General features: G+C 49.8%; 2 protein-coding genes across 4 annotated transcripts; one reads left to right on the forward strand and one right to left on the reverse strand.

Moving 5' to 3' along the window:
• Window positions 1-1,093: 1,093 nt before the first annotated feature.
• gcgb (glucagon b) lies at window positions 1,094-3,784 on the forward strand. 2 transcript variants are annotated; one of them, XM_056580201.1, is made up of 5 exons: window positions 1,139-1,160; window positions 1,275-1,369; window positions 1,599-1,701; window positions 1,778-1,930; window positions 3,413-3,784. In XM_056580201.1, exons 3-5 carry the CDS (start codon window positions 1,610-1,612, stop codon window positions 3,531-3,533), a joined length of 366 nt encoding a protein of 121 aa, XP_056436176.1. In that variant the 5' UTR covers window positions 1,139-1,160; window positions 1,275-1,369; window positions 1,599-1,609; the 3' UTR covers window positions 3,534-3,784. The 2 variants fall into 2 exon arrangements, with proteins under 2 accessions (XP_056436177.1, XP_056436176.1); XM_056580202.1 differs by lacking the exon at window positions 1,275-1,369 and having other exon boundaries at window positions 1,094-1,160.
• Window positions 3,785-6,685: 2,901 nt separating this feature from the next.
• Window positions 6,686-26,416, reverse strand: LOC130373091 (sodium-driven chloride bicarbonate exchanger-like). Of its 2 annotated transcripts, none has more exons than XM_056579338.1 (19): window positions 26,231-26,416; window positions 25,637-25,713; window positions 22,967-23,124; window positions 22,432-22,519; window positions 22,119-22,265; window positions 21,021-21,103; window positions 19,162-19,336; window positions 18,416-18,549; window positions 17,626-17,871; window positions 16,784-16,889; window positions 15,270-15,431; window positions 15,005-15,118; window positions 14,666-14,827; window positions 13,631-13,882; window positions 12,143-12,211; window positions 8,426-8,599; window positions 8,202-8,324; window positions 7,242-7,294; window positions 6,686-6,862 (listed from the first exon to the last, which is right to left on the reverse strand). In XM_056579338.1, exons 1-19 carry the CDS (start codon window positions 26,412-26,414, stop codon window positions 6,775-6,777), a joined length of 2,595 nt encoding a protein of 864 aa, XP_056435313.1. In that variant the 5' UTR covers window positions 26,415-26,416; the 3' UTR covers window positions 6,686-6,774. The 2 variants fall into 2 exon arrangements, with proteins under 2 accessions (XP_056435313.1, XP_056435312.1); XM_056579337.1 differs by having other exon boundaries at window positions 7,242-7,300.
• Between the last annotated feature and the right edge of the window lie 952 nt (window positions 26,417-27,368).

The raw sequence follows: 27,368 nt of genomic DNA on the forward strand, positions 1-27,368 counted from the left end.
CTGCTCCATCAGGAGGCCTGCTCCATCAGGAGGCCTGCTCCATCAGGAGGCCTATACCTACCTGCTCCATCAGGAGGCCTGCTTCATCAGGAGGCCTATACCTACCTGCTCCATCAGGAGGCCTGCTCCATCAGGAGGCCTATACCTACCTGCTCCATCAGGAGGCCTGCTCCATCAGTGGGCCTGCTTCATCAGGAGGCCCTCCCTACCTGCTCCATCAGGAGGCCTACTCCATCAGGAGGCCCTCCCTACCTGCTCCATCAGGAGGCCTACTCCATCAGGAGGCCCTCCCTACCTGCTCCATCAGGAGGCCCTCCCTACCTGCTCCATCAGGAGGCCCTCCCTACCTGTTCCATCAGGAGGCCCTCCCTACCTGCTCCATCAGGAGGCCTGCTCCATCAGGAGGCCCTCCCTACCTGCTCCATCAGGAGGCCTGCTCCATCAGGAGGACCTCCCTTCCTGCTCCATCAGGAGGCCTGCTCCATCAGGAGGCCCTCCCTACCTGCTCCATCAGGAGGCCCTCCCTACCTGCTCCATCAGGAGGCCTGCTCCATCAGGAGGCCCTCCCTACCTGCTCCATCAGGAGGCCTGCTCCATCAGGAGGACCTCCCTACCTGCTCCATCAGGAGGCCTGCTCCATCAGGAGGCCCTCCCTACCTACGACTTCATGATAGAGCATCTGAAACATAACTAACAAGTAGATAAGCACATAATGAGGATATAGCTGCATATTGCTCTGTTAAATGGATTCCGGCCGCTGAGCGGTGTGATGACCTCCATGTGTCGCTGCGATGGCTTCACGGTGTTTACCTGGTTTCCAGGCGAGAGGCTCCTTCAAGCTGATGTTTGGTTAAGACCCCCGAAGGCTTTTTAACCAACCAACCATTGCACTATTTCCACACGATTCTCTCCTCTCCTCAAACAAAGTCAAAGCCATCCAGCTGGGGGGGGGGGGGAGCTGACTAATGGGTTGAGAGTAACAGGTTGCGGGGGGGGGGGGGGGGGGGGGGGGGGCACCTGGGACCGGTGGGCTGTCAGCTCTGCTATATAAGCCTCCGGTCGGCGGGGCGGAGCAGAGTCCTCAGCGGCAGAGGAGAAGACGACGAGCAGCAGGAACCTCCCCCGCTCACAGCCTGCAACCTCTCTCCCTCAGACGACAGGTGAGCCTCCCTCAGACGACCAGCTGAGCCTCCAGCCACAGCAACCGACCAGGTGAGCCTCCAGCCACAGCGACCTGGAGGTCAGACCTTCAGCCTGCAACCTCTCTCCCTCAGACGACCAGCTGAGCCTCCCTCAGACGACCAGCTGAGCCTCCAGCCACAGCGACCTGGAGGTCAGACCTTCAGCCTGCAACCCCTCAGACGACCAGGTGAGCCTCCCTCAGACGACCAGCTGAGCCTCCCTCAGACGACCTGCTGAGCCTCCCTCAGACGACCAGCTGAGCCTCCCTCAGACGACCAGCTGAGCCTCCCTCAGACGACCAGCTGAGCCTCCAGCCACAGCGACCCGGAGAGCAGACCTTCAGGCTGCACTGCCTCTCCTTCACTGCCTGTCTCTGCAGAGGGGCTGTGGGTTCACGCGTTGTGTTGGTCTTCCAGAAGCTCAGAGGATGCACAGCTCCTACTCTCTGGTGGGGGTCCTTCTGCTGGTGGCGGTTCAGGCCAGCTGGCAGCTCCCGGACCCCGAGGACCACGGCCGCAGGTGAGACCTCCTCCTGCTCCTCTGGCCCCTCTGGTCTCCTCCTCGCTCTGCTGAAGGTCCACCGTGTTCCCCTCAGGCTCACCGGGGACGCCCCGCTCAGCCTCCCCAGAGAGACGGCCTCCAGCAAGAGGCACTCCGAGGGAACCTTCTCCAACGACTACAGCAAATACCTGGAGACCAGGAGGGTGCAGGACTTCGTCCAGTGGCTGAAGAACACCAAGAGGAACGGGTGGGTGGACCTATGTCATCTACAGATAGACTAATACAAAGGGACCATACGACCTAATGTCATCTACAGATAGACTAATACAAAGGGACCATACGACCTAATGTCATCTACAGATAGACTAATACAAAGGGACCATATGACCTAATGTCATCTACAGATAGACTAATACAAAGGGACCATACGACCTAATGTCATCTACAGATAGACTAATACAAAGGGACCATACGACCTAATGTCATCTACAGATAGACTAATACAAAGGGACCATACGACCTAATGTCATCTACAGATAGACTAATACAAAGGGACCATACGACCTAATGTCATCTACAGATAGACTAATACAAAGGGACCATACGACCTAATGTCATCTACAGATAGACTAATACAAAGGGACCATACGACCTAATGTCATCTACAGATAGACTAATACAAAGGGACCATACGACCTAATGTCATCTACAGATAGACTAATACAAAGGGACCATACGACCTAATGTCATCTACAGATAGACTAATACAAAGGGACCATACGACCTAATGTCATCTACAGATAGACTAATACAAAGGGACCATACGACCTAATGTCATCTACAGATAGACTAATACAAAGGGACCATACGACCTAATGTCATCTACAGATAGACTAATACAAAGGGACCATACGACCTAATGTCATCTACAGATAGACTAATACAAAGGGACCATATGATGATTACCATCATCAAGGGTTAGAACAGCTGGTCTCATAGGAGTGAAGAGAAGGAGTAAAGAGGAGGAGTAAAGAGGAGGAGTAGAGAGGATGAGTAGAGAGGAGGAGTAGAGAGGAGGAGTAAAGAGGATGAGTAGAGAGGAGGAGTAAAGAGGAGGAGTAGAGAGGAGGAGTAAAGAGGAGGAGTAGAGAGGAGGAGTAAAGAGGAGGAGTAAAGAGGAGGAGTAAAGAGGGACTGAGGAGTAAAGAGGAGGAGTAAAGAGGGGGAGTAGAGAGGAGGAGTAGAGAGGGGGAGTAGAGAGGAGGAGTAAAGAGGAGGAGTAAAGAGGAGGAGTAGAGAGGAGGAGTAGAGAGGAGGAGTAAAGAGGAGGAGTAGAGAGGAGGAGTAGAGAGGAGGAGTAGAGAGGAGGAGTAAAGAGGGGAGTAGAGAGGAGGAGTAGAGAGGAGGAGTAAAGAGGGGGAGTAGAGAGGAGGAGTAGAGAGGAGGAGTAAAGAGGGGGAGTAGAGAGGAGGAGTAGAGAGGAGGAGTAGAGAGGAGGAGTAAAGAGGAGGAGTAGAGAGGGGGAGTAGAGAGGAGTAGAGAGGGGGAGTAGAGAGGAGGAGTAAAGAGGAGGAGTAAAGAGGAGGAGTAAAGAGGAGGAGTAGAGAGGAGGAGTAGAGAGGAGGAGTAGAGAGGGGGAGTAAAGAGGAGGAGTAGAGAGGAGGAGTAGAGAGGAGGAGTAAAGAGGAGGAGTAGAGAGGGACTGAGCAGTAAAGCGTGTCTCCCCCAGAGAGCCGTTCCGCCGCCACGCCGAGGGGACCTACACCAGCGACGTCAGCTCCTACCTGCAGGACCAGGCGGCCAAGGAGTTTGTGTCCTGGCTGAAGACGGGGCGGGGCAGGCGGGAGTAGCCCCGCTGAGGGGGGACCCCCGTGCGGACCGCGCCTCAGACCCCCAGTGTTTGGTCTCTTCTGGGCGCCCCGTGCTGATGTCTCCGTGGCCGAGCAGCAGCATGCTGCCGTCTCCGTCCCTCTTGTTTCCGTCTGGTGTTCTCCCAGGACTCCCGTTAACGTCTGCGGCGCTGCTGGATAAGAACATCTGTCGACAATAACTTTCTTAATTTCATATAAAGTCAGATTTAGTTTTGAATAAAGAAAAATGTGCTCCTTGAGATCCGTCTTTCTTTAGTTCTCATGCATCCATATCAGCGAACAGGTTTGAACATGATACTAATATCTGATAATATGAATGATTAATATGATACCAAAACCACCTCAAAGCTTCACTCTGTGAATAAACAGGAGAGACACTGATCCCCAGGAGAGACCCTGAAGAACCAGACTCTGTTTTAGATTTCCACAATATTTCACAAACCTCAGAATGATTTGTATTTTGTGTTACCAAATACTTTACATCAAAAAACCTTGCCATCATCATCAACCCATAATTGATCAAGTCGGTTAATTATGGACGGACCCCCCGGGGGGGCGTGGTTAAACAAGGAACTAAATGTTGATTAATATCCAACCAGAGTCCGAGGAGTCCGAGAGCCTTGATGAGGAGGAGTAACGCCTCCTCCTCAGTGAGGACTCAGAGAGCCTTGTTGAGGAGGAGTAACTCCTCCTCAGAGAGCCTTGTTGAGGAGGAGTAACGCCTCCTCAGAGAGCCTTGTTGAGGAGGAGTAACTCCTCCTCAGTGAGGACTCAGAGAGCCTTGTTGAGGAGGAGTAACTCCTTCTCAGAGAGCCTTGTTGAGGAGGAGTAACGCCTCCTCAGAGAGCCTTGTTGAGGAGGAGTAACTCCTCCTCAGAGAGCCTTGTTGAGGAGGAGTAACGCCTCCTCAGAGAGCCTTGTTGAGGAGGAGTAACTCCTCCTCAGTGAGGACTCAGAGAGCCTTGTTGAGGAGGAGTAACGCCTCCTCAGAGAGCCTTGTTGAGGAGGAGTAACTCCTCCTCAGAGAGCCTTGTTGAGGAGGAGTAACTCCTCCTCAGAGAGCCTTGTTGAGGAGGAGTAACGCCTCCTCAGAGAGCCTTGTTGAGGAGGAGTAACTCCTCCTCAGAGAGCCTTGTTGAGGAGGAGTAACGCCAACTCACCTGATCTCCATCTCCCGCTCCTCAGAGCTGAAGAGATCCCAGTGAGCGCGTCTCTCTGCCCCCCCCCCCCCCCCCCCCCCCCCACACTGCCCCCTGGGGTTCACACCACAGTCCACCTCACCTGTCAAACATTCAGATGATTCCCCGATGAGCGGCTGGCAGTCAGCAGGAAACGAAAGCACGCCAATCAAACAGGGCGGGGATCAGTGATTAGGTCAGCTGCTGGCAGGGGGACAGAACAGTAATGCACATGAGCCAGCATCTTGACATGTATTGGGATGTGCCTCCTCCGAGCTGTCATCTCTCCTGCCTCCAACCATCTGCTCAAGTCCTGCCCGCTCGCTCTATTTATAGCCACCCGTCTCTGAGGGTCATGTGACACGCTTCTTTCATCAGGCAACTTATGTTTTCTCTTCTAAATAACAATACGTACACGGCATTGAACCAAACGTCTGACATTAGAGTAAACTGCTTGTGTGTGTGTGTGTGTGTGTGTGTGTGTGTGTGTGTGTGTGTGTGTGTGTGTGTGTGTGTGTGTGTGTGTGTACAACATGATACGATATGAAATATGCAGACATAGATATAGATCTCTTTTTCAATATAATTTTATTCTCAAAATACATGTGCTTCAATATAACTTAAGGATCTTTATCAAAGTGAATCCAATGCAAAATTGTACGATGACATTTATGAAACACCAGATAAAAACGTGCATACAATATTTCACAGCTACATACGTTGGAGTGAGAGGAGAGAGGGAACAGAGACCTTTCAGAACCATAGAAAAAAACAGAAGACGTCTTTAAGAAGCTATTTAAATACATGAAATGATCTAGTGTCAAATGTAGGTCGTATGTTTTAATAAATAATGAATCCATTCATCTGGTAGAAAATATTTTCTGATATGAAGCAAGATGATAAATATATAACATAAATATTGATCCATTTTTAATTTCAATACATCTATTGATACATTTCATGTCAGAGTACAACGCTGATGCAAAGAAACTCACTAAAACAAGGATGCTATCAATACATTGTTTCAATCAAAATAATTACTCATAATAAAAAGAGTACAATAAAAATCGATATCAATACTCAGAAAACAAGATTAACGATGCACACATAATATATGCAAACATAAGGTTTTAATAAAATAGTTCAATAACAATGTTTTACAGAAAGGGTTTAGCAAATATATTAAAATATATAATATAAGTACTATGGCTGTTAACCAATAATCCAATCACAACAGACCACATGATTGTGGTCTGTTGTGATTCAATTGGACCAAAAAGCCGACCATTCGTCTAGACTGAGGTTTTATTCGATGAAAGTCCACATGTTGCTACATTACTTCTTTACTTCTAGGATGGATCGGCTATAGTAACATATAGTTAGTTTACATCCAGTATTGATCAGCTATAGTAACATTAAGTATGTTTGAATAATGTCCTGTTGCATAATATCCAGCTGCATATCGAAGTTCTTGTGCTATTGGGATTCTACCTTAAGATAAATGTACTTGTTTCTATCCATTATTGATCAGGTTTGGTAACATATAGTATGTCTACATCTAGTATTGATCAGGTATAGTAACATATAGTTTAGATCTATTGTTGATCAGGTTTGGTTACAAATAGTGAATATATAATATTGATCAGGTATATTAACACATAGTTTATATATATTATTGATCAGGTTTGGTAACATATAGTATATATCTATTATTGTTAAGGTTTGGAAACGTATAGTTCATATATATTATTGATCAGGTATAGTAACATATAGTTTATATATTTTATTGATCAGGTTTGGCAACATATAGTTCTTATCTATCATTGATCAGGTATAGTAACATATAGTTTATATCTATTATTGATCAGGTTTAGTAATATATAGTTTATATATATATATTATTGATCAGATATAGTAACAAATAGAGTAGTTTATATTATTGATCGGGTTTGGTTACATATAGTTTACATATTTTATTGATCAGGTTTGGTAACATGGCTCACTGGTATGTCTGAACCGGTTCTGTGTCTGGGTGAGCGTCTTCAGTCACCGGAGCGCTCTGCGTTCCAAGCGCTCCCGAAGCAACCCTTGGACATCTCGTCGGTGATGTTGAGGACTGGGCTCAGTGCTCTGAAACACCAGCAGATGATGTCACTTCCTGTCACATCCCTCATCATGCAGACAGCCTCATAACACATGAACACATGAACAGTGAATTATATAATTAAGATTCACTTTTGTGTACGCTTCAATTAATATAATAAACAGTAACTTACATATACGTATAATATAAAAGACAGTAATTTAGGTGTACGTATCATATAATATAATAGACAGCAACTTACAGGTACGTATAATATAAACTAACTTACATGTATAAGTATGTATATATAAGTATATAAATGTATATATTTATGCATAGATGTATGTAATGTATGTATACGTATATATGTATGTTTATGTATATTTATATATATACATGTATGATATATAATCAACTGTACCCTACTCGTAGTCTTTCAGCGGCAGCGCCGTGTCCTCCTCTCCCAGAATGCTTTGCTCCTCCACCTGGCAGATCAATTAGTCAGTGTGTTAGTGGAGCTAAACACCACAGATCATACAACTGAAGACTTCCAGAACATTCTACAGTCCTAAACTCTAGCCCAGGGTCTGCCACCCTAGGCACGTGTGCCATCAAGGGCAGGTGGCAGCATAATCATTGGCACACCTGGAAAAAAAAAAGTGTTCAATTATTATTATTTTTTTATTATTATTTAAATATTCCATTGCACAATGCGGCAGCATAATCATTACTACCTATTTTTTTACACTTTATTCTGTTTTGGGCATTTCCTCCCAGTGCAAATATGTTTAAATGAGTTCTGAAATGGGATCAATTAATAATTTTTAAACTTATGTTGTGAGTAATAGAAAGAAAATATTTAAAATATTGTTGCAAGTGGCCTGTATGCATCGCCTTCACATGGTTTTGCAAAGCTGTACATGTCTTAAAGATATTGATGGTTATGGTTTGAATATTCTTGTTTTTTAACATTTTCTCACAGTGCAAATATGTTTTTGAATGAGTTTCTGAAAGTGGTGTTTTAAGATGGATCATATGTAATTATAATATGTAAGCCCATGTTGCAAATATACCAACAAAAAAAAACATTTAAAATGTTGATGCATGATTGTGGACTATATGGAAGTAATACAATTCCAGGTCTTCTGTAAATGCTTTTGGTCGCTGTGTCATAATTCAGCTTAATGTTTAATATATTGTTGCTTAAGGCACTCTCATTAACGAGAAAATGTCAAACTGGCACTGCATGTTGTAAAGGTTGCTGACCCCTGCTCTAGAACATCATCAACAAACTATTTTTTAATTTGCAGTTCAGACTAAATCCCTTTTGGTCTTTGGTCTGATTCTCTAAGTTGACCGTGTGAGTGAGCGTTGTATCAACTCCACCTCATCCTCTTCGTCCTCCAGAATCTTCTTCTTGTTCTCCGGCATGAGGTCGTCCAGCCAGCTCATCTCCCGTTTGGTGAAGAAACAATCCATGAGCTTCCTGATGAACACCAGCGCCAGCACCTGGAGGGCACACAGGCAGGTGAGGCTCTCAGGTGGACCAGGTCTCTGGTGCTCAGGTGGACCGGGTCTCTGGTGCTCAACGTGAAGAAGGCATCTCACACCATCATGGGGAAGACGATGGCGGCCTTGGAGGTCTTGATGGTCCAGAGCAGCAGCAGGCAGCTGAGCTGGATCACGGTGAACAGGTGCACCTTGCGGAGGGGGACGTGCCGCAGGTAGATAAGGTCCGGCTGGTGTTTGGCCGGCATGAAGAACAGCCTCAGACGGTCGTAGAACTGGGGAGCGGCAAACAATATCAATATCAAACGCAACTAACCCCTCACTGGCTTAAACTCAACTAACCCAACTAACCCCTCTCTCACTCAAACTGAACTACCCCCTCACTCACTCAAACTCAACTAACCCAACTAACCCCTCTCTCACTCAAACTCAACTAACCCCTCACACTCTCAATGACCTCAACTAACCTGTCGCTGGCTTAAACTCAACTAACCCCTCACCCACTCAAACTCAACTAACCCAACTAACCCCTCTCTCACTCAAACTCAACTACCCCCTCACTCACTCAAACTCAACTAACCCAACTAACCCCTCACTCGCTTATACTCAACTATCCCCTCACTCACTCAAAATCAACTAACCCCTCACTCGCTCCAACTCAACTAACCCCCTTACACACTCCAACTCAACTACCCCCTTCACTCCAACTCAACTAAGCCCCTCACTCACTCAAACTCAACTAACCCCCTTACTCGCTCCAACTCAACTAACCCCTCACTCGCTCCAACTCAACTAACCCCCTTACTCACTCCAACTCAACTAACCCCCTCACTCACTCAAACTCAACTAACCCCCTTACTCGCTCCAACTCAACTAACCCCCTTACTCACTCCAACTCAACTAACCACTCACTCACTCAAACTCAATTAACCCCTGACTCGCTAATGAACTCACAGGAATAGAAAACATGATTTTGTTCATAGTTGAAGATAACACTAGTAGTAGTAGTAGATTGTTTTGATGGGCGATTTAACTGCATTTTGGTCATTTCATTTGATGTTAATATAGTTGTTAATATAAAGTAAAGAGACAAACAACTCAGCCAGATGTTGCAGCCATCTTGTGGTAGTTTATTCAACTCTAGCGCCTCCAGTGGCTTACACATGATCTGCATTTATACATATCAGGACATCCTCTTTATTTTCCTTTTTTTTTTGTCCGTCCATTGAGCTAAACAACTGCTCAAACATGAAAAAAAAATCCTAGTACTCCTCGATGAATCTTCTTGGCTTTGAGACAATTCGTCCACTTGCTGTTGTAACAGGTAGACTTGAAAGCTTTGTAGGACTAGAATTACTTCCTGATGTTTTCTTTTGAACGTCCATTTCATGCTTTTTCTCTGTACTGTCATGCACATCCTGTTGAGTGACATCTTGTTTGTTGGTGTCCTTTAGTGTGTTACTCAGTTCCTTGGACTGCATCAGATACTTTCTGTTTCTTCTGTATACTTGTCCCCCAGGTGTCTGGACTACATATGATCTTGGCTGGTCAGAAAGTCCCGTTACCTGGGCTGGATTCCATAATCCTTCCTGCCAGATTCTGACATTGTCGCCAACCTCAAGTTTCTGGAGTGCTCTGGCTCCTTGATCGAAATATTCTTTCTGTTTCTGTTGTCTTGTTTCAAACACCTGTTGTACTGTACTTGTGACCATTTGAGGTTTCAACGTCGACCCATCAACAGCTGGGCTGGTGACACTCCGACATCCTCCAGAGGTGTACTCCTCAGACTCAGCAACGACAGATATGGATCTTTTCCATCAGCTTTCGATTTTTTAAGCATGAGTTTGATAGTCTGTATTCCTCTTTCTGCCATTCCATTAGACTGCGCATGGTAGGGGCTTGAAGTTTGGTGACTGAACTCCCACTCTTTTGCAAAGGCTTGGAACTCACGAGAGCTGAACTGTGGTCCGTTATCTGAGATCACTATTTCAGGAATGCGATGTCTGGCGAACTGTGACTTCAGATGTGTGATGATTGTTGCACTTCTTGTGTCTGACTTCAACCACTCCACCTCTATGAACTTAGAATAGTAATCCACCAGTAGTAAATACTCCTGCTGGCTAAAGGTGAATAGGTCAACACCTATCTTCTGCCAGGGTCTTTCTGGAACACTGTGTGGTTGTAGTGGCTCTTTAGTTTGACGTTTCTGATATGTCCTGCACACGTCACACCTGTTCACCATCTCAGTGGTTTTTTCATTATCACTTCAAGTGGTTTGTGATCCGACTGCACATCCACTTCTCTTCCGTAAATGTACTGATGAAAACACTCTGCTCCGAACACAATTGCTAACATCTCCTTTTCTATTTGCGCGTAGCGCTGCTCATTCTCTGTCAGTGCGCGCGATGCATAAGCTACTGGCTTGAGCTCTTGAAGTAGAACGGCTCCAAGTCCACTTTTTGATGCATCCACTGACAGCGTTACGGGGAGCTTGACATCATAGTATCTGAGCACAGGAGCTTCAGTGAGCATCATTTTCATTGTGCTGAATGCCTGCTGCTGTTCAGCTTTCCACTGCCATTCAACATCGTCTCTGGTCAATCCCCGCAATGGCTCAGTATGCTTGGACATGTTTGGAATGAACTTTGCGAGATATGTGACTACGCCCAGAAATCGTTCCACATCTTTCTTGCATTCTGGAGTTGGCATTTTCAGAACAGCCTCAATCTTGGTCTGATCAGGTTTCAAACCGTCTTTTGTGAAGATATGACCCAGGTATTTCATTTCCTCTAGGCCCACCTTGCATTTTTCTTTATTCAGCTTGAAATTCTTGGCTCTTGCACACACGTGAAAAATGTGTACCTTTCATAGGTTATATTCTTTCTGGGGTTGCAGTATTCTTCAAATTTTTCCAGAATTATCGCCAGTTTAAGCCTATCATCCTCCTCGTCAAACGTGAAGGTATTGTACACTTCCACTGCCTCTTCGCCGGGTATATGGAGAAATAGTGAGGACTGTACCTTAGCTGACTTGCTAGCGCCCCCAGCAGCTGTTAAATACAGCTCAAAGCTCTGCCGAAATCTCCTCCAGTTTTCTGACAGGTTACTGTGCAGTAGATCAAGTTCAGCGGGCGGCTTAAGTCCTTCCATGTTTGCAATACCGATGTTAGTGTTTTTCCTTTTACTTCTGACACCATGTTAAGTTGTTAATATAAAGTAAACAGACAAACAACTCAGCCAGATGTTGCAGCCATCTTGTGGTAGTTTATTCAACTCTAGCGCCTCCAGTGGCTTACACATGATCTGCATTTATACATATCATGACACATGCTAATAGCATTATGAATAGTAGTAGTATAGCTAGCAAAGGCCGTTCAGCAAAGTCACAACTTTTCTCGGTTTTGGGACCTCAGTGGTGGAACAAGCTCCCTGCCGCTCTCAGGACCGCAGAGTCGCTCACTACCGTCCGAAAAAGACTCAAGACTCACCTGTTCAGAGTCCACCTCCCCCTTCTGGCCACCATTGTACATTGTATTGTATTGTGTTGAATGTTATTATAGTTCATAACTGTGTAGCAACTGCTATCATTGCGGTAACACAGGGAATTGGTTAGCCTAGCGATTGTTGTACTTGCACTTGGTTCTATGAACCTCATTACTGTACCGACAGCGATATATTGTTGCACTTCTTATGACAAATGTACTTATTGTAAGTCGCTTAGGATAAAAGCGTCTGCTATATGCCCTAAATGTAAATGTAAATGAATAAAGCAGAATATAAGGCAGGAGAGGGAAACAGGCTGAAGCACAAAGCCTTTACCTGGATGCCTTTCAGAGAAGATGCTCCCATGTACAGGAACACTCCATACAGGACCGGCATGGGAATGAACTGAGGACACAGGAACCATCAGAGAGACATGAGGACACAGGAACCATCAGAGACATGAGGACACAGGAACCATCAGAGAGACATGAGGACACAGGAACCATCAGAGACATGAGGACACAGGAACCATCAGAGACATGAGGACACAGGAACCATCAGAGAGACATGAGGACACAGGAACCATCAGAGAGACATGAGGACACAGGAACCATCAGAGACATGAGGACACAGGAACCATCAGAGACAAGAGGACACAGGAACCATCAGAGACAAGAGGACACAGGAACCATCAGAGACATTAGAACACAGGAACCATCAGAGAGACATGAGGACACAGGAACCATCAGAGACAAGAGGACACAGGAACCATCAGAGACAAGAGGACACAGGAACCATCAGAGACATGAGGACACAGGAACCATCAGAGAGACATGAGGACACAGGAACCACAGAGAGACATGAGGACACAGGAACCATCAGAGACAAGAGGACACAGGAACCATCAGAGACATGAGGACACAGGAACCATCAGAGACATGAGGACACAGGAACCATCAGAGAGACATGAGGACACAGGAACCATCAGAGACATGAGGACACAGGAACCATCAGAGACAAGAGGACACAGGAACCATCAGAGAGAAGAGGACACAGGAACCATCAGAGACATGAGGACACAGGAACCATCAGAGACATGAGGACACAGGAACCATCAGAGACATGAGGACACAGGACCATCAAGAGACATGAGGACACAGGAACCACAGAGAGACATGAGGACACAGGAACCATCAGAGACAAGAGGACACAGGAACCATCAGAGACATGAGGACACAGGAACCATCAGAGACAAGAGGACACAGGAACCATCAGATACATGAGGACACAGGAACCATCAGAGACATGAGGACACAGGAACCATCAGAGACATGAGGACACAGGAACCATCAGAGACATGAGGACACAGGAACCATCAAAGAGACATGAGGACACAGGAACCACAGAGAGACATGAGGACACAGGAACCATCAGAGACAAGAGGACACAGGAACCATCAGAGAGACATGAGGACACAGGAACCATCAGAGACATGAGGACACAGGAACCATCAGAGACATGAGGACACAGGAACCATCAGAGACAAGAGGACACAGGAACCATCAGAGAGACATGAGGACACAGGAACCATCAGAGACATGAGGACACAGGAACCATCAGAGACATAGACATGACAGAGGTCATGAAGACAGAGCTGACCTTGAGGACAGAGGTCATGAGGACAGAGCTGACCTTGAGGACAGAGGTCATGAGGACAGAGCTGACCTTGAGAACAGAGGTCATGAAGACAGAGCTGACCTTGAGGACAGAGGTCATGAGGCCAGAGCTGACCTTGAGGACAGAGGTCATGAGGACAGAGCTGACCTTGAGGACAGAGGTCATGAAGACAGAGCAGCCCATGAGGGTGAAGATCATGAGGCCGGTGAAGCGCTGCTCCCGGATTCCCAGGAACTTGGGCTGCTCCCCGGGGGCGGAGCACTCAGACTCCAGCTTCAGGCTGTTGACGTGGGAGATGGAGAGCACCGTGGCCGCCACGAACCAGGGCAGGCCCATGAGGGAGCACACGCCCAGCATCACCGCGACCACCAGCAGGTCCAGGTGGTAGCCACAGCCCTTCTGTAAGGGGGGACAGAGAGGAAGACCAGGTGATAGACACAGCCCTCCTGTCATAGTTACCGTAGAGGGGACACCAGGTGGTAGTCACTGCCCTCGGCAGGACAGAGAGGAGACCCTCAGGGACAGAGAGACCGTCAGGGACAAGGAGACCGTCAGGGACAGAGAGACCGTCAGGGACGGAGAGACCGTCAGGAACAGAGAGGAGACCGTCAGGGACAGAGAGACCGTCAGGGACAAGGAGACCGTCAGGGACAGAGAGACCGTCAGGGACAGAGAGGAGACCGTCAGGGACAGAGAGACTGTCAGGGACAGAGAGACCGTCAGTGACAGAGAGACCATCAGGAACAGAGAGGAGACCGTCAGGGACAGAGAGACCATCAGGGACAGAGAGGAGACCGTCAGGGACAGAGAGACCGTCAGGGACAAGGAGACCGTCAGGGACAGAGAGACCGTCAGGGACAGAGAGACCGTCAGAGACAGAGAGGCCGTCAGGGACAGAGAGACCGTCAGAGACAGAGAGGCCGTCAGGGACAGAGAGACCGTCAGAGACAGAGAGGCCGTCAGGGACAGAGAGACCGTCAGAGACAGAGAGGCCGTCAGGGACAGAGAGACCGTCAGGGACAGAGAGGAGACCTTCAGGGACAGAGAGGAGACCTTCAGGGACAGAGAGGAGACCTTCAGGGACAGAGAGGAGACCGTCAGGGACAGAGAGACCGTCAGGGACAGAGAGGAGACCGTCAGGCCTGGACCGGCCTGGACCGGCAGCCATGGGTCTGGACCCACCTTGAGCTTGTGCTCCTTGCGGTTGATGATGACGGCGGTGATCTGCTGGTCCATGAAGATGAGGATGGTGCAGAGCAGGGCGGGGAACAGCGCCACCACGGCGGTCCACCAAGGGTTGGGGCCCAGCGGACTCACGTACCAGCCCCGGTCGTCCCGGGTCGGCTGGGGACACATAGACCTCTTACTGTAGACCTCAGAGGAGTCCCGGAGGCACTGACCACCAACGACCAGGGGGAGGTAGCACACCTGGACTCCTGATCCAGACCTATGGGGGTCCTGGTCCTGGTCCAGACCCTTGGGGTCCTGGTCTAGACCCATGGGGAGGTACGTTAGACTCACTTTGAAGACGCTGGGCACTTTGAGCTTGGGCGACGGGACACCCAGGGCGTAGTCCACCAGCACCATGGTGAAGATGGTGATGCACACGGCAAAGTCACTGATGATGGCCCTCACCTACCACAGAGTGAGAGGTAACCTTTAATGTACCTGCCTAGGAATTATAAAATGGAAAACAATACAATGAATATCATCAAAAGTGTTTCTCAGCCCAGAGCGCGGTCGCAGCGCCGGCCACCAGAGGGCCTCGTTGCGCTGTGATCACTACCTTGGTGGGGAAGTAGCTGCTGAACTTGAAGTCCTTGAGGAAGGCGGACATGATGACGGTGGAGAAGAAGAGCACCACGCACCAGAAGAGCACGTCGGGGACATAGGGCCCGTGGGGGCCGCACGCACTGCCCACAAACTCCCCTCGCTTGTCCACGCAGTCCTGGAAGGGCAGGGGGTTAGATGATACCCTTTGTCCAGACCCCCATAACCACCTGGGGTAGATGATACCCTTCGTCCAGACCCCCCCCTTACCCTCTGGGGTAGATGATACCCTACGTCCAGACCCCCATAACCACCTGGGGTAGATGATACCCCACGTCCAGACCCCCATAACCTACACAGACAGACCAGGACAGGTCCAGTCTGCTCACTAATGGGCTCCTGTACGGTCCCTCCTGAGCTGTGAGGAAGAGCTGAGCCGGTCTGGTGAACCGCTCACTGAGCGCTCCACTGAGCAGGTCTGGTCCACACAGCCCTTAGCTGACCTCTTGGTGACCTGAAGGGAGGTCAGCAGAACACATGTCCGGCGCCTGCAGCCTCTAATTCCAGCAGAGCGGCCGATGTTTTAAGGGCTGACCCGCACTCCCAAAATGTAAGCGAGCATCAAAATGTGCTTTTCTGATATGTTGAGTAATCCAGTAATCCTTAATCTGCTCCTCCATCTGGAGCGCCCAGCGACCTGCTAGGACCCCCCGCCTACCCCACCGCCCCCACCTCCTCCTCCACCTCCCCCACCTCCTCCTCCACCTCCCCCACCTCCTCCACCTCCCCCACCTCCCCCACCTCCTCCTCCACCTCCCCCACCTCCCCCACCTCCTCCTCCACCTCCTCCACCTCCCCCACCTCCCCCACATCCTCCTCCACCTCCCCCACCTCCCCCACCTCCTCCTCCACCTACCCCACCTCCCCCACCTCCTCCCCCACCTCCCCCACCTCCTCCCCCACCTCCCCCGGCTCCTCCTCCCCCACCTCCTCCTCCACCTCCCCCATCTCCCCCACCTCCTCCATCTCCCCATCCTCCCCTGGCTCCTATTCCTCCCCAACCACCCCCACCTCCTCCACCTCCTCCTCCTCCTCCACCCCCTCCAACTCCTCCACCTCCTCCACCTCCTGCTTATGTAACATGGAGGAAAATATCCTGGTTCTGTCTCTCAGTAGAGCTAGTGGGACGGATGACATAGAGAGAGAGAGAGAGAGAGAGAGAGAGAGCAGAGAGAGAGAGAGAGAGAGAGAGAGAGAGAGAGAGAGAGAGAGAGAGAGCAGAGAGAGAGAGAGAGAGAGAGAGAGAGAGAGAGAGAGAGAGAGCAGAGAGAGAGAGAGAGAGAGAGAGAGAGAGAGCAGAGAGAGAGAGAGAGAGAGAGAGAGAGAGAGAGAGAGAGAGAGCAGAGAGAGAGAGAGAGAGAGAGAGAAAGAGAGAGAGAGAGAGTGAGCAGAGAGAGAGAGAGCAGAGAGAGAGAGACAGGGAGAGACAGACAGAGAGACAGACACAGAGAGAGAGACATTGTGTGTTACCTGGACCTCCATGGCCTCCCAGTAGATCTCAGAGGCTGTGATGTTGTTGGTCTCCCAGAACATCTGGGTGGCGTTGCTGGGGTCTGCTGGCTCCACACAGGAACACCTGGAGGACAACATCTGGTTCACCCGCTCCTACCGTAGTCCCACCCCAGGTCATGGTCCTACCGTAGTCCCACCCCAGGTCCTACCCTGGTCCTGCCCCCGGTCTACCTTAGTCCCGCCCCAGGTCCCGCCCCCGGTCCTACCCTGGTCCCGCCCCCGGTCCTACCCTAGTCCCGCCCCCGGTCCTACCCTGGTCCCGCCCCCGGTCCTACCCTGGTCCCGCCCCCGGTCCTACCCTGGTCCCGCCCCTGGTCCCTACCCTGGTCCCGCCCCCGGTCCCGCCCCAGTTCCTACCCTGGTCCCGCCCCCGGTCCTACCCTGGTCCCGCCCCCGGTCCTACCCTGGTCCCGCCCCCGGTCCGACCCTGGTCCCGCCCCCGGTCCGACCCTGGTCCCGCCCCAGGTCCTACCCTGGTCCCGCCCCCGGTCCTACCCTGGTCCCGCCCCCGGTCCTGCCCCCGGTCCGACCCTGGTCCCGCCCCCGGTCCGACCCTGGTCCCGCCCCCGGTCCGACCCTGGTCCCGCCCCCGGTCCTGCCCCCGGTCCGACCCTGGTCCCGCCCCCGGTCCTACCCTAGTCCCGCCCCCGGTCCGACCCTGGTCCCGTCCTAGAGAGCGTCTCTCTGCTGATCTCCTCCTGAGCCTCTAGCAGCTGAACCTCTGGTAAACCTCTTAACGCTAAAGGCCTAGCGCTGCCCAGTGTGCGTGCGTGCGTTCGTGCGCGCGCGCGTGGACGTACGAGTACAGGGACAGCCTGGCCAGGTCGTTGCCCCGGTTGAAGGGGTAGTGCCTCCCCAGGTGGACCAGCTTCTCCAGCGCCTCGTAGATGAAGATGATGCAGATGAGCGAGGCGAAGGCCTCCTCGGTGAAGCGCGTGATGTAGCACACCAGGGAGCTGGCGTCCGTGGCAACCAGCAGCACGCACAGGAAGGCCGTCCACAGCCCGATGCACGTCCTCAGAGACAGGTAGGACAGGCCGTACTCCCTGTAAGACAGACAGCCTACTGCAGGGTCACATGACTCAGGTAGGACAGGTAGGGCAGCCTACTGCAGGGTCACATGACTCAGGTAGGACAGGTAGGGCAGCCTAGCAGCAGCGTTAGCAGCAGGTCTGCTAGCGTTAGCAGCAAGTCTGCTAGGCTGGTGACAGCCGTGAGGAGTGGGGCCAAGGCAGTAAAGGGAGGGGCTAGAGAGGTAGACTGACAGCTGGGCTGGCCAATCATTTCATTAGGGCCGAATGAAATGATTGGCTACTTGGAAGAGGCCTACTGAGACACTGGGGCTGGGGAGAGGCCTACTGAGACACTGGGGAGAGGACTACTGAGACACTAGGGAGAGGCCTACTGAGACACTGGGGCTGGGGAGAGGCCTACTGAGACACTGGGGAGAGGCCTACTGAGACACTGGGGAGAGGCCTACTAAGACACTGGGGCTGGGGAGAGGCCTACTGAGACACTGGGGAGAGGCCTACTGAGACACTGGAGCTGGGGAGAGGCCTACTGAGACACTGGGGCTGGGGAGAGGCCTACTTGCAGAACTTGAAGAGGATCTTCTCGAAGACGAGCACGGGGCCGGTGCTGCCCAGGATGGTGAGGGGCTGGCCGGCGAACAGCGAGTAGGCCACGCCCGTCATGGACGCGCCGAACAGAGACTCGATGGCACTCTGGACCAGGAGAGAACACACAACACTGCATAAGCTCTCTCTCTTTCTCTCTCTCTCTCTCCCTCGTTCTCTCTCTCTCCTCTCTCTCTCTCTCCCTCTCCCTCTCTCCCTCTCTCCCCCTCCCTCTCTCTCTCTCTCTCTCTCTCTCTCTCCCCTAACCCCTAACCCCTAGGCCTCCTAATCCCTAACCCCTAGGCCTCCTAACCCCTAAACCGTAGGCCCCTAACTCCTAACTCCTAACCCCTAACCCGTAGGCCTCCTACGGCATGCACTATCCTCTTAGAGACGTCTCTGAATGCCCTGCATGGTGCTTTGGAGAAAAGGGTTTCCTCAAGTACTAAATTCTAACAAAAAGTGTTTCCATCTTGTCTTCAGTTTGTATATTGTAAATAGTGTATGAAAGGATGGTGAATGGTATCCATGGTGATGTCTAAGACAGTGTCTCCATGGTGATGTCTAAGACAGTGTCTCCATGGTGATGTCTAAGGCAGTGTCTCCATGGTGATGTCTAAGGCAGTGTCTCCATGGTGATGTCTAAGGCAGTGTCTCCATGGTGATGTCTAGGGTACTGTCTCCATGGTGATGTCTGGTGGTGTAGGGGCGGAGCCTCACGATGCGACCCTCTGTGGCCTCCCCCAGCAGCCCTCCGAAGGTGATGACGGGGGACATGCAGGCGCAGTAGAGGAAGAGCAGGGAGGCCAGGCACTGGAGGCTGAAGGCATCGCTGTAGTCTGACAGGTAGTGGGGCGCCTTCCGCCGCACGTCAAGGAGAAGACCCCCGAACAGCCTGGGGGCACACACACGGCTCAGCGCCCGACCGGGGTTACCACGGCGACCGGGCCCCTCAATCCAGGACACCCAGAAGCTCCAAACAGAAGAATACCTTTCACACGCATCTCTAAGACAATGTGTGTTGAAGTGTTTCCTCCCAGCAGCATTGTGATCCTGCAAAGCTCACTGCTGCTGGGGGGTCATGGAAACCCCTTCATGACCAGCTCCGCCCTCCATGACCGACGGACCGACCGACCGACCGACGGACCGACGGACGGACGGACGGACCGACCGACGGACCGACCGATGGGCCGACCGACGGGCCGACCGACCGACGGGCCGACCGACCGACGGGCCGACCGACCGACGGGCCGACCGACCGACGGGCCGACCGACCGACGGACCGACCGACCGACGGTTGGTCGGCCGGCATTCATGGTATTGAGAAAGGCCCAATAGGCTACCGGACCGACCGATGGTCGGTCAGCCCGTCGGTCGGCCCGTCGGTCGGCCCGTCGGTCGGCCCGTCGGTCGGGCCCGTCGGTCGGCCCGTCGGTCGGCCCGTCGGTCGGGCCGTCGGTCGGGCCGTCGGTCGGGCCGTCGGTCGGGCCGTCGGTCGGGCCGTCGGTCGGGCCGTCGGTCGGGCCGACCAACCGACCGACCGACGGGCCGACCGACCGACCGACGGCCCAACGGGCCGTCAGATTAAGATTCAGATTTATGAAAATGATAGATGTAGGGTTATATGCGATAGATAAATTACAGACATGAAATAGCTACATAAATGAGATTAATGATAAATATTTGATAGCCTAAAATATGATACATTAATGATATATTTACAATAGATATATCATAGATATATCATGATATAGGTGTATGATACATATATGTTATCGATAGATTAAGCTCTATGATAGATGATATGATATAGCTCTATGATAGATATATGATAGTTATAGCTCTATGATAGATATATGATATAGCTCTATGATAGATATAGCTCTATGATAGATATATAATAGATAAAGATCTATGAAAGATGATATGATATAGATCTATGATAGATATATGATATAGCTCTATGATAGATATATGATAGATATAGATCTATGATAGATGAAATGATATAGCTCTATGATAGATATATGATAGATATAGCTCTATGATAGATGAAATGATATAGCTCTATGATAGATATATGATAGATATAGCTCTATGATAGATATATGATAGATATAGCTCTATGATAGATGAAATGATATAGCTCGATGATAGATATAGCTCTATGATAGATATATGATAGATATAGATCTATGATAGATTAAATGATATAGCTCTATGATAGATATATGATAGATATAGCTCTATGATAGATATATGATAGATATAGCTCTATGATAGATATATGATATAGCTCTATGATAGATATATGATAGATATAGCTCCATGATAGATATATGATAGATATAGCTCTATGATCGATGAAATGATATAGCTCTATGATAGATATATGATAGATATAGCTCTATGATAGATATATGATGTAGCTCTATGATAGATATATGATAGATATAGATCTATGATAGATGAAATGATATAGCTCTATGATAGATATATGATAGATCTATCTCTATGATAGATATAGCTCAATCTCGATGATAGATATATGATATAGATGTATGAAACATAGATCTGACCGGCCCGTGCGTTCCAGCTCTGGACCTCCGTGTCCACCGGGCTCATCTTCCTCTTCTAGAACACAGCTCTTCCTCCTGCCCTCCTGCTCCCAGCGTGACATCATCATCATCAGACTCCTGTTATATCATCTTCAGACTACAGCTGTTTTTAATTTAACCTAAAAACCTATCTTTTAAAAAAATGCATTTTGCTAAATTTTCTTTAATAGGCTCTCCTTTTATCCATTTATTGGTATTTTTTAAGAATTGTTTTAATTGCTTTTATTCTCATAGATGTTATTCTTACTTCTCTGTAGCACTTTGAGATTCTCGTAATATGAAGGGTAATGCAGATGAAATGTATTATTATTATCATCATTATCATCATCATCATCATTATTATTCAGCATCACCATCATCATTATTCAGCATCACATTTGTCAACTACTGTTCTACATTGAAATGGTAGTTTCTTCTGTAGTACATTCTGGGGTACTTTACTGCAGTACTTTACTGAAGTAGTTCATTCTGGGGTAGTTTACTGAAGTAGTTTACTGTAGCAGTACATTCTGTGGTAGTTTACTGCAATAGTTTACTGTAGAAGTACATTCTGAGGTAGTTTACTGTAGCAGTACATTTTGCGGTAGTTTACTGCAGTAGTTTACTGTGGCAGTACATTCTGTAGTATTTTACTGCAGTGGTTTACTTCAGCAGTACATTCTGGGGTAGTTTACTGTAGCAGTACATTCTGCGGTAGTTTACTGCAGTAGTTTACTGTAGCAGTACATTCTGTAGTAGTTTACTGCAGTAGTTTACTGTAGCAGTACAGTCTGGGGTAGTTTACTGCAGTAGTTTACTGTAGCAGTACATTCTGGGGTATTTTACTGCAGTAGTTTACTGTAGCAGTACAGTCTGGGGTAGTTTACTGCAGTAGTTTACTGTAGCAGTACATTCTGGGGTAGTTTACTGTAGCAGTACATTCTGCGGTAGTTTACTGCAGTAGTTTACTGTAGCAGTACATTCTGTAGTAGTTTACTGCAGTAGTTTAGTGCAGCAGTACATTCTGCAGTAGTTTACTGCAGCAGTACATTCTGGGGTAGTTTACTGCAGCAGACTGACCTGGGAGGGCACGTGTTTGGGGGGCTCTATGCGGATGGAGGGGTCCCACTCCCCAGGGGGCAGGACGGTCACCTGATCGAGGAACTCATCGATCCCAGCGATCAGATCGGTACGATCTTTGGCTTTGTAGGCGACGTCATGGAAAACCTGGACGTGGATCAGGTGATGATACGGACGTGGATCAGGTGAAGATACGGACGTGGATCAGGTGATGATAGGGACGTGGATCAGGTGACGATACTTCATAATACTTAATAAATATAAGCCATGTATAAGGTATGTTTATTGATGGGTATGAGGGGTGGGTCGTTACCTCGTCGGTCATGAGGGTGGCTATGGAGCGACCCATCTCATGGTACTGGGGCCCTCGGCCCAGGGGCCCCAGCAGGATGAAGAGGAACCTGGCGGGGACCATCGTCATCACTACTACAGTACTATACAGTACTATCAACACCTCTCCAGCCATCACCGCTCCGCAGTACTATCAACACGTCATTCCTATCAGTACATGGTGGAGCAGTACTATCAACACGTCATTCCTATCAGTACATGGTGGAGCAGTACTATCAACACGTCATTCCTATCAGTACATGGTGGAGCAGAATCCATCTGGAGCTGCCTGACAGGTCGCGTGCTGCCAGATGTTCTGCCAGGTGTGGTCTGATTGGTGCCGTTACCTGGTCGTCATGGGGACCTCCGTCAGGTGGGGGAGGGGTTCTGGGGGGGGTCAGTACCTGGTCGTCATGGGGACCTCCGTCAGGTGGGGGAGGGGTTCTGGGGGGGGTCAGTACCTGGTCGTCATGGGGACCTCCGTCAGGTGGGGGAGGGGTTCTGGGTGGGGTCAGTACCTGGTCATGATGGGGACCTCCGTCAGGCCGTGGAGCAGCACGGCGGGGGACAGGCGGACGAACGCCACCACTGGCCGGGTCAGGAACTCCACCTCCCCCACCAGCACGTTGCAGGCCTCGGCCCCCGCCGGGATCTTCTTCATGAAGTGGAGATCCACCTGGAGGTAGATATAGATATACATCATATAGAATATTAATGCATCCCAGTCATCATGTAGAGGGGACACCGCAAACATCACTGCGGTGGGCCGATCCTGCAGATTTGCACTTTACAACATCCGCAGGATCCGGCCCTTCCTCACAAGGGAGGCATCTCAGCTTCTAGTCCAATCACTGGTCAGCTCAGCTTCTAGTCCAATCACTGGTCAGCTCAGCTTCTAGTCCAATCACTGGTCACCTCCCGCCTCGACTACTGCAACTCGCTCCTAGCTGGACTTCCTGCCTCTGTGTTTAAACCTTTGAAGCACATCCAGAATGCGGCAGCGCGCCTCGTGTTCAACCTACCAAAGTTCTCGCATGTGACCCCCCTCTTCCGGGACCTCCACTGGCTCCCTGTAGTAGCTCGCATCAGATTCAAGATGGATGGTACTGGCCTACAAGGCAGTCGATGGAACTGCCCCTCCCTACCTCCAAGCATTGGTAAAGCCACACACACCAGCCGATCCCTCTGTTTTGGGACCTCAGTGGTGGAACGAGCTCCCTGTCGATGTCAGGATCGCAGAGTCGCTCACCAGCTTCCACAAAAGACTCAAACCTCACCTGTTCAGAGTTCACCTCGACTCTGCATAGCTACCCATGAATGGCTTAGCCTAGCGATTGTTAGTACTTGCACTTGGTTCTATGAACATCTTTACTGTACTGACAGCAATATATTGTTTCACTTCTTATGACAAATGTACTTATTGTAATTCGCTTTGGATAAAAGCTTCTGCTAAATGCCCTAAATGTAAATGTAGATACTAAGAGATTAGCTGTCCCCTTGTAGCTTAACGATGCAATAGCTCCCTATAGGATGAATGTATGAATGTTCCGCTTCTATTAATAATCCTTAGCATTATGGATTTCACCTAGTTTATATAAACAGGATGGAGCTATTCTTTTGACTCTGTGCTGAATGTAAGCAGTCATTGCACTTGGTAGTATTAATAGTATTAGCATGGCACTTAGTAGTATTAATAGTATTAGCATGGCAGCTGTGCAGATCCATTGTTATGCAGCATGGAGTTTCGCTGGTTTGTGAGGGAGCGTCTCTACGAGATGTTTCTGAGTTTGGCTCATGTCCCTTGGCTCACTGGCACACTGCAGGCCCAGTGCAGCCGTCTGCAGCAGCCGCCAGACACCTCCTTGTGTTTGTGTTCTCAAAGCAGCATGGCAGCATAAGGATCAGAGCGGACGTTTGCACACATTTCAACAATGCAATCATCCAGCATGACTAATCCGTATGAAAGTAGTGACAGAATCCTATACAAGCATCACTGACATATATTCACATTTAGACACATTTTCTTCCTAAATTGAGTTTATTACATACAGGATTTTGCTTTAATCTTGTGTTTAAAGATAAACTATGGCCTAAAACAATTGAACATCATCAAGGTAGATAGAGGATTGCGGTACAACGGAGGTCCTATGTGAGTTTGTAGGAATGCATCAGTTAGCGCAGGGTTCAATAGGAGAGTCTTCAGATCACATGTTGTTTTAACAGCTTAGATGCTCTGTCTCGGAATAATGCGCCATCGGTTGTTCAAAGAAGGTCTGAGAGGCTCAGGACCAGTCAGATAGCATTTCATTACATACCCTTTCTGCTTTGCACATGTATACTAATAACCATGTATTACTATGCAGATCAGTGTGTCACAGGCGTTTGCTCAAAAAAGGTTGAGAACCAATGTTCTACATCCTAGTGTTTAGCCTGGATCTTAACATGATGAAGGCTGAAGGATGGTCATGATGCTGCTCAGTGGCAGTGAGAGCTGATGAGCTTCACCTCTTAGGTTCACATGGTCCCCATCATCATATGAAATGATAATGGTTATTGTGGTGGCTTTATCATATACCACCATCATATAGCATGGCTCTAATCCTAATCTAATAGAGGGATTTCCAAAGAATCAGGTTGGTTTGATTGATACCAACAATACACACATTAATATAGGACGGTGTGTTGTATTCTGACCCACTTGAGCAAGACAATGAACACATGAAGGAGAATGGAAGATGTTAAAGGGAGAGCGAACCTTAGCAGGAGAACTTCAACAGGATCTTTTATTACAACCTCAATAAGGAGACTCCCATTTTATATTTAAAATACCTTCCTCATCTGTGATCCACTGCATACTGCCGTGATCGCCATGATCCCTTACTAAACCAAGCCTACTGGTCCATGATACCTTACTCAACCCAGCCTACTGGTCCATGATACCTTACTAAACCCAACCTACTGGCCCATGTGTCTGCAATGCCTTACTAAACCCAGCCTACTGGTCCATGATACCTTACTAAACCCAGCCTACTGGTCCATGATACCTTACTAAACCCAGCCTACTGGTCCATGCTACCTTCCTCAACCCAGCCTACTGGTCCATGCTACCTTCCTCAACCCAGCCTACTGGTCCATGCTACCTTCCTCAACCCAGCCCAGTGGTCCATGTGTCTGAGGGAGGACGGTACCTTGCTAAAGTCCACCATACTGTCGTCTCCCCTCCCATCTGGAGCTGCCAGCTGGTTCTGGGAGGACGCGAGCTGACCTGGAACACAGACCGAGGGACAGGAGCTCTTCAAATGTCCAGGGACAAACCTCCTCTCCATATGTCGTTTGATCATCCATCCTCCTCTGAGCTCAGCCAAAATGTATAAAATAGATTTAACTTTCATATCAGAATCTGGGAAATAACCAAGACTGAGATCAAACACTACAGGGAAAGGCTTTCCTACGTTCTATGTTGTAAGGCCCAGATGGATGAAAGCTTGATTAAACCAGATTAAATCTAATAGTGCATTAAACCTTCTACAAAGTATGCTAACAGCATGTTTCCAAAGATGTGTCGGTCCTTGTAATCCCCCCCCCCCCCCCCCCCCACCCGTATGCAGTGTTTCCTCTGAATTCAATTGGCCCACGAAAATGGAATTAACACGCTGAACAACACGTGTGATACAGCAGCACCCCACAGCGGTCCTAAGGACTACAGGGGGGCTGTGGACCTCAAGACAGGACTACAGGGATCCAACGCCCCCTGGGTAGGCTGCGGTCTCCCCAGGCCTCACTGTTGGGGTCCAGGTGGAGCGTGGAGGCGCGCCGGCCCATGTCGGCCAGGGAGCGGACGATGGGGAGACGGCAGGCCAGCTTCTTGTGGTTTTGGTGGTGGTGAGGCTTCAGCAGGGTCTCCCTCACCCGGGCCCGGAGCTGCTCCCCCAGGGGGGAGTACAGCTCCTGCTGGTCCAGGACCATGTCTGGGGAAGCACCACAACATCAGCACACTGGACCCCCGAGGGAAGGTAGTCCACCACCCGGATGGAGCAGACCCACCTGGTGAAGGTAGTCCTCCACCCGGGTGGAGCAGACCCACCTGGTGGAGGTAGTCCACCACCCGGGTGGAACAGACCCACCTGGTGAAGGTAGTCCTCCACCCGGGTGGAGCAGACCCACCTGGTGAAGGTAGTCCTCCACCCGGGTGGAGCAGACCCACCCGGGTGGAGCAGACCCACCTGGTGGAGGTAGTCCACCACCCGGGTGGAACAGACCCACCTGGTGAAGGTAGTCCTCCACCCGGGTGGAGCAGACCCACCTGGTGGAGGTAGTCCTCCACCCGGGTGGAACAGACCCACCTGGTGAAGGTAGTCCTCCACCCGGGTGGAGCAGACCCACCTGGTGGAGGTAGTCCACCACCCGGGTCTTGAAGCAGTCCCTTTATTGGGTTATAAGTGACTCCTGTGCTTTACCCTTCCATGGGTAGGACTACTATACCTGTAGCGCTGCCCGTAGGCCTACCATTAATACTACTACCTGTAGCGCTGCCCGTAGGCCTACCACTAATAACACTACCTGTAGCGCTGCCCGTAGGCCTACCACTAATACTACTACCTGTAGCGCTGCCCGTAGGCCTACCACTAATAACACTACCTGTAGCGCTGCCCGTAGGCCTACCACTAATAACACTACCTGTAGCGCTGCCCGTAGGCCTACCACTAATACTACTACCTGTAGCGCTGCCCGTAGGCCTACCACTAATAACACTACCTGTAGCGCTGCCCGTAGGCCTACCACTAATACTACCACCTGTAGCGCTGCCCGTAGGCCTACCACTAATAACACTACCTGTAGCGCTGCCCGTAGGCCTACCACTACCACCTGTAGCGCTGCCCGTAGGCCTACGACTAATACTACTACCTGTAGCGCTGCCCG

This window comes from Gadus chalcogrammus, chromosome 20 (genome assembly GCF_026213295.1).
Source record: "Gadus chalcogrammus isolate NIFS_2021 chromosome 20, NIFS_Gcha_1.0, whole genome shotgun sequence".
NCBI classification, from domain to species: Eukaryota; Metazoa; Chordata; class Actinopteri; order Gadiformes; family Gadidae; genus Gadus; species Gadus chalcogrammus.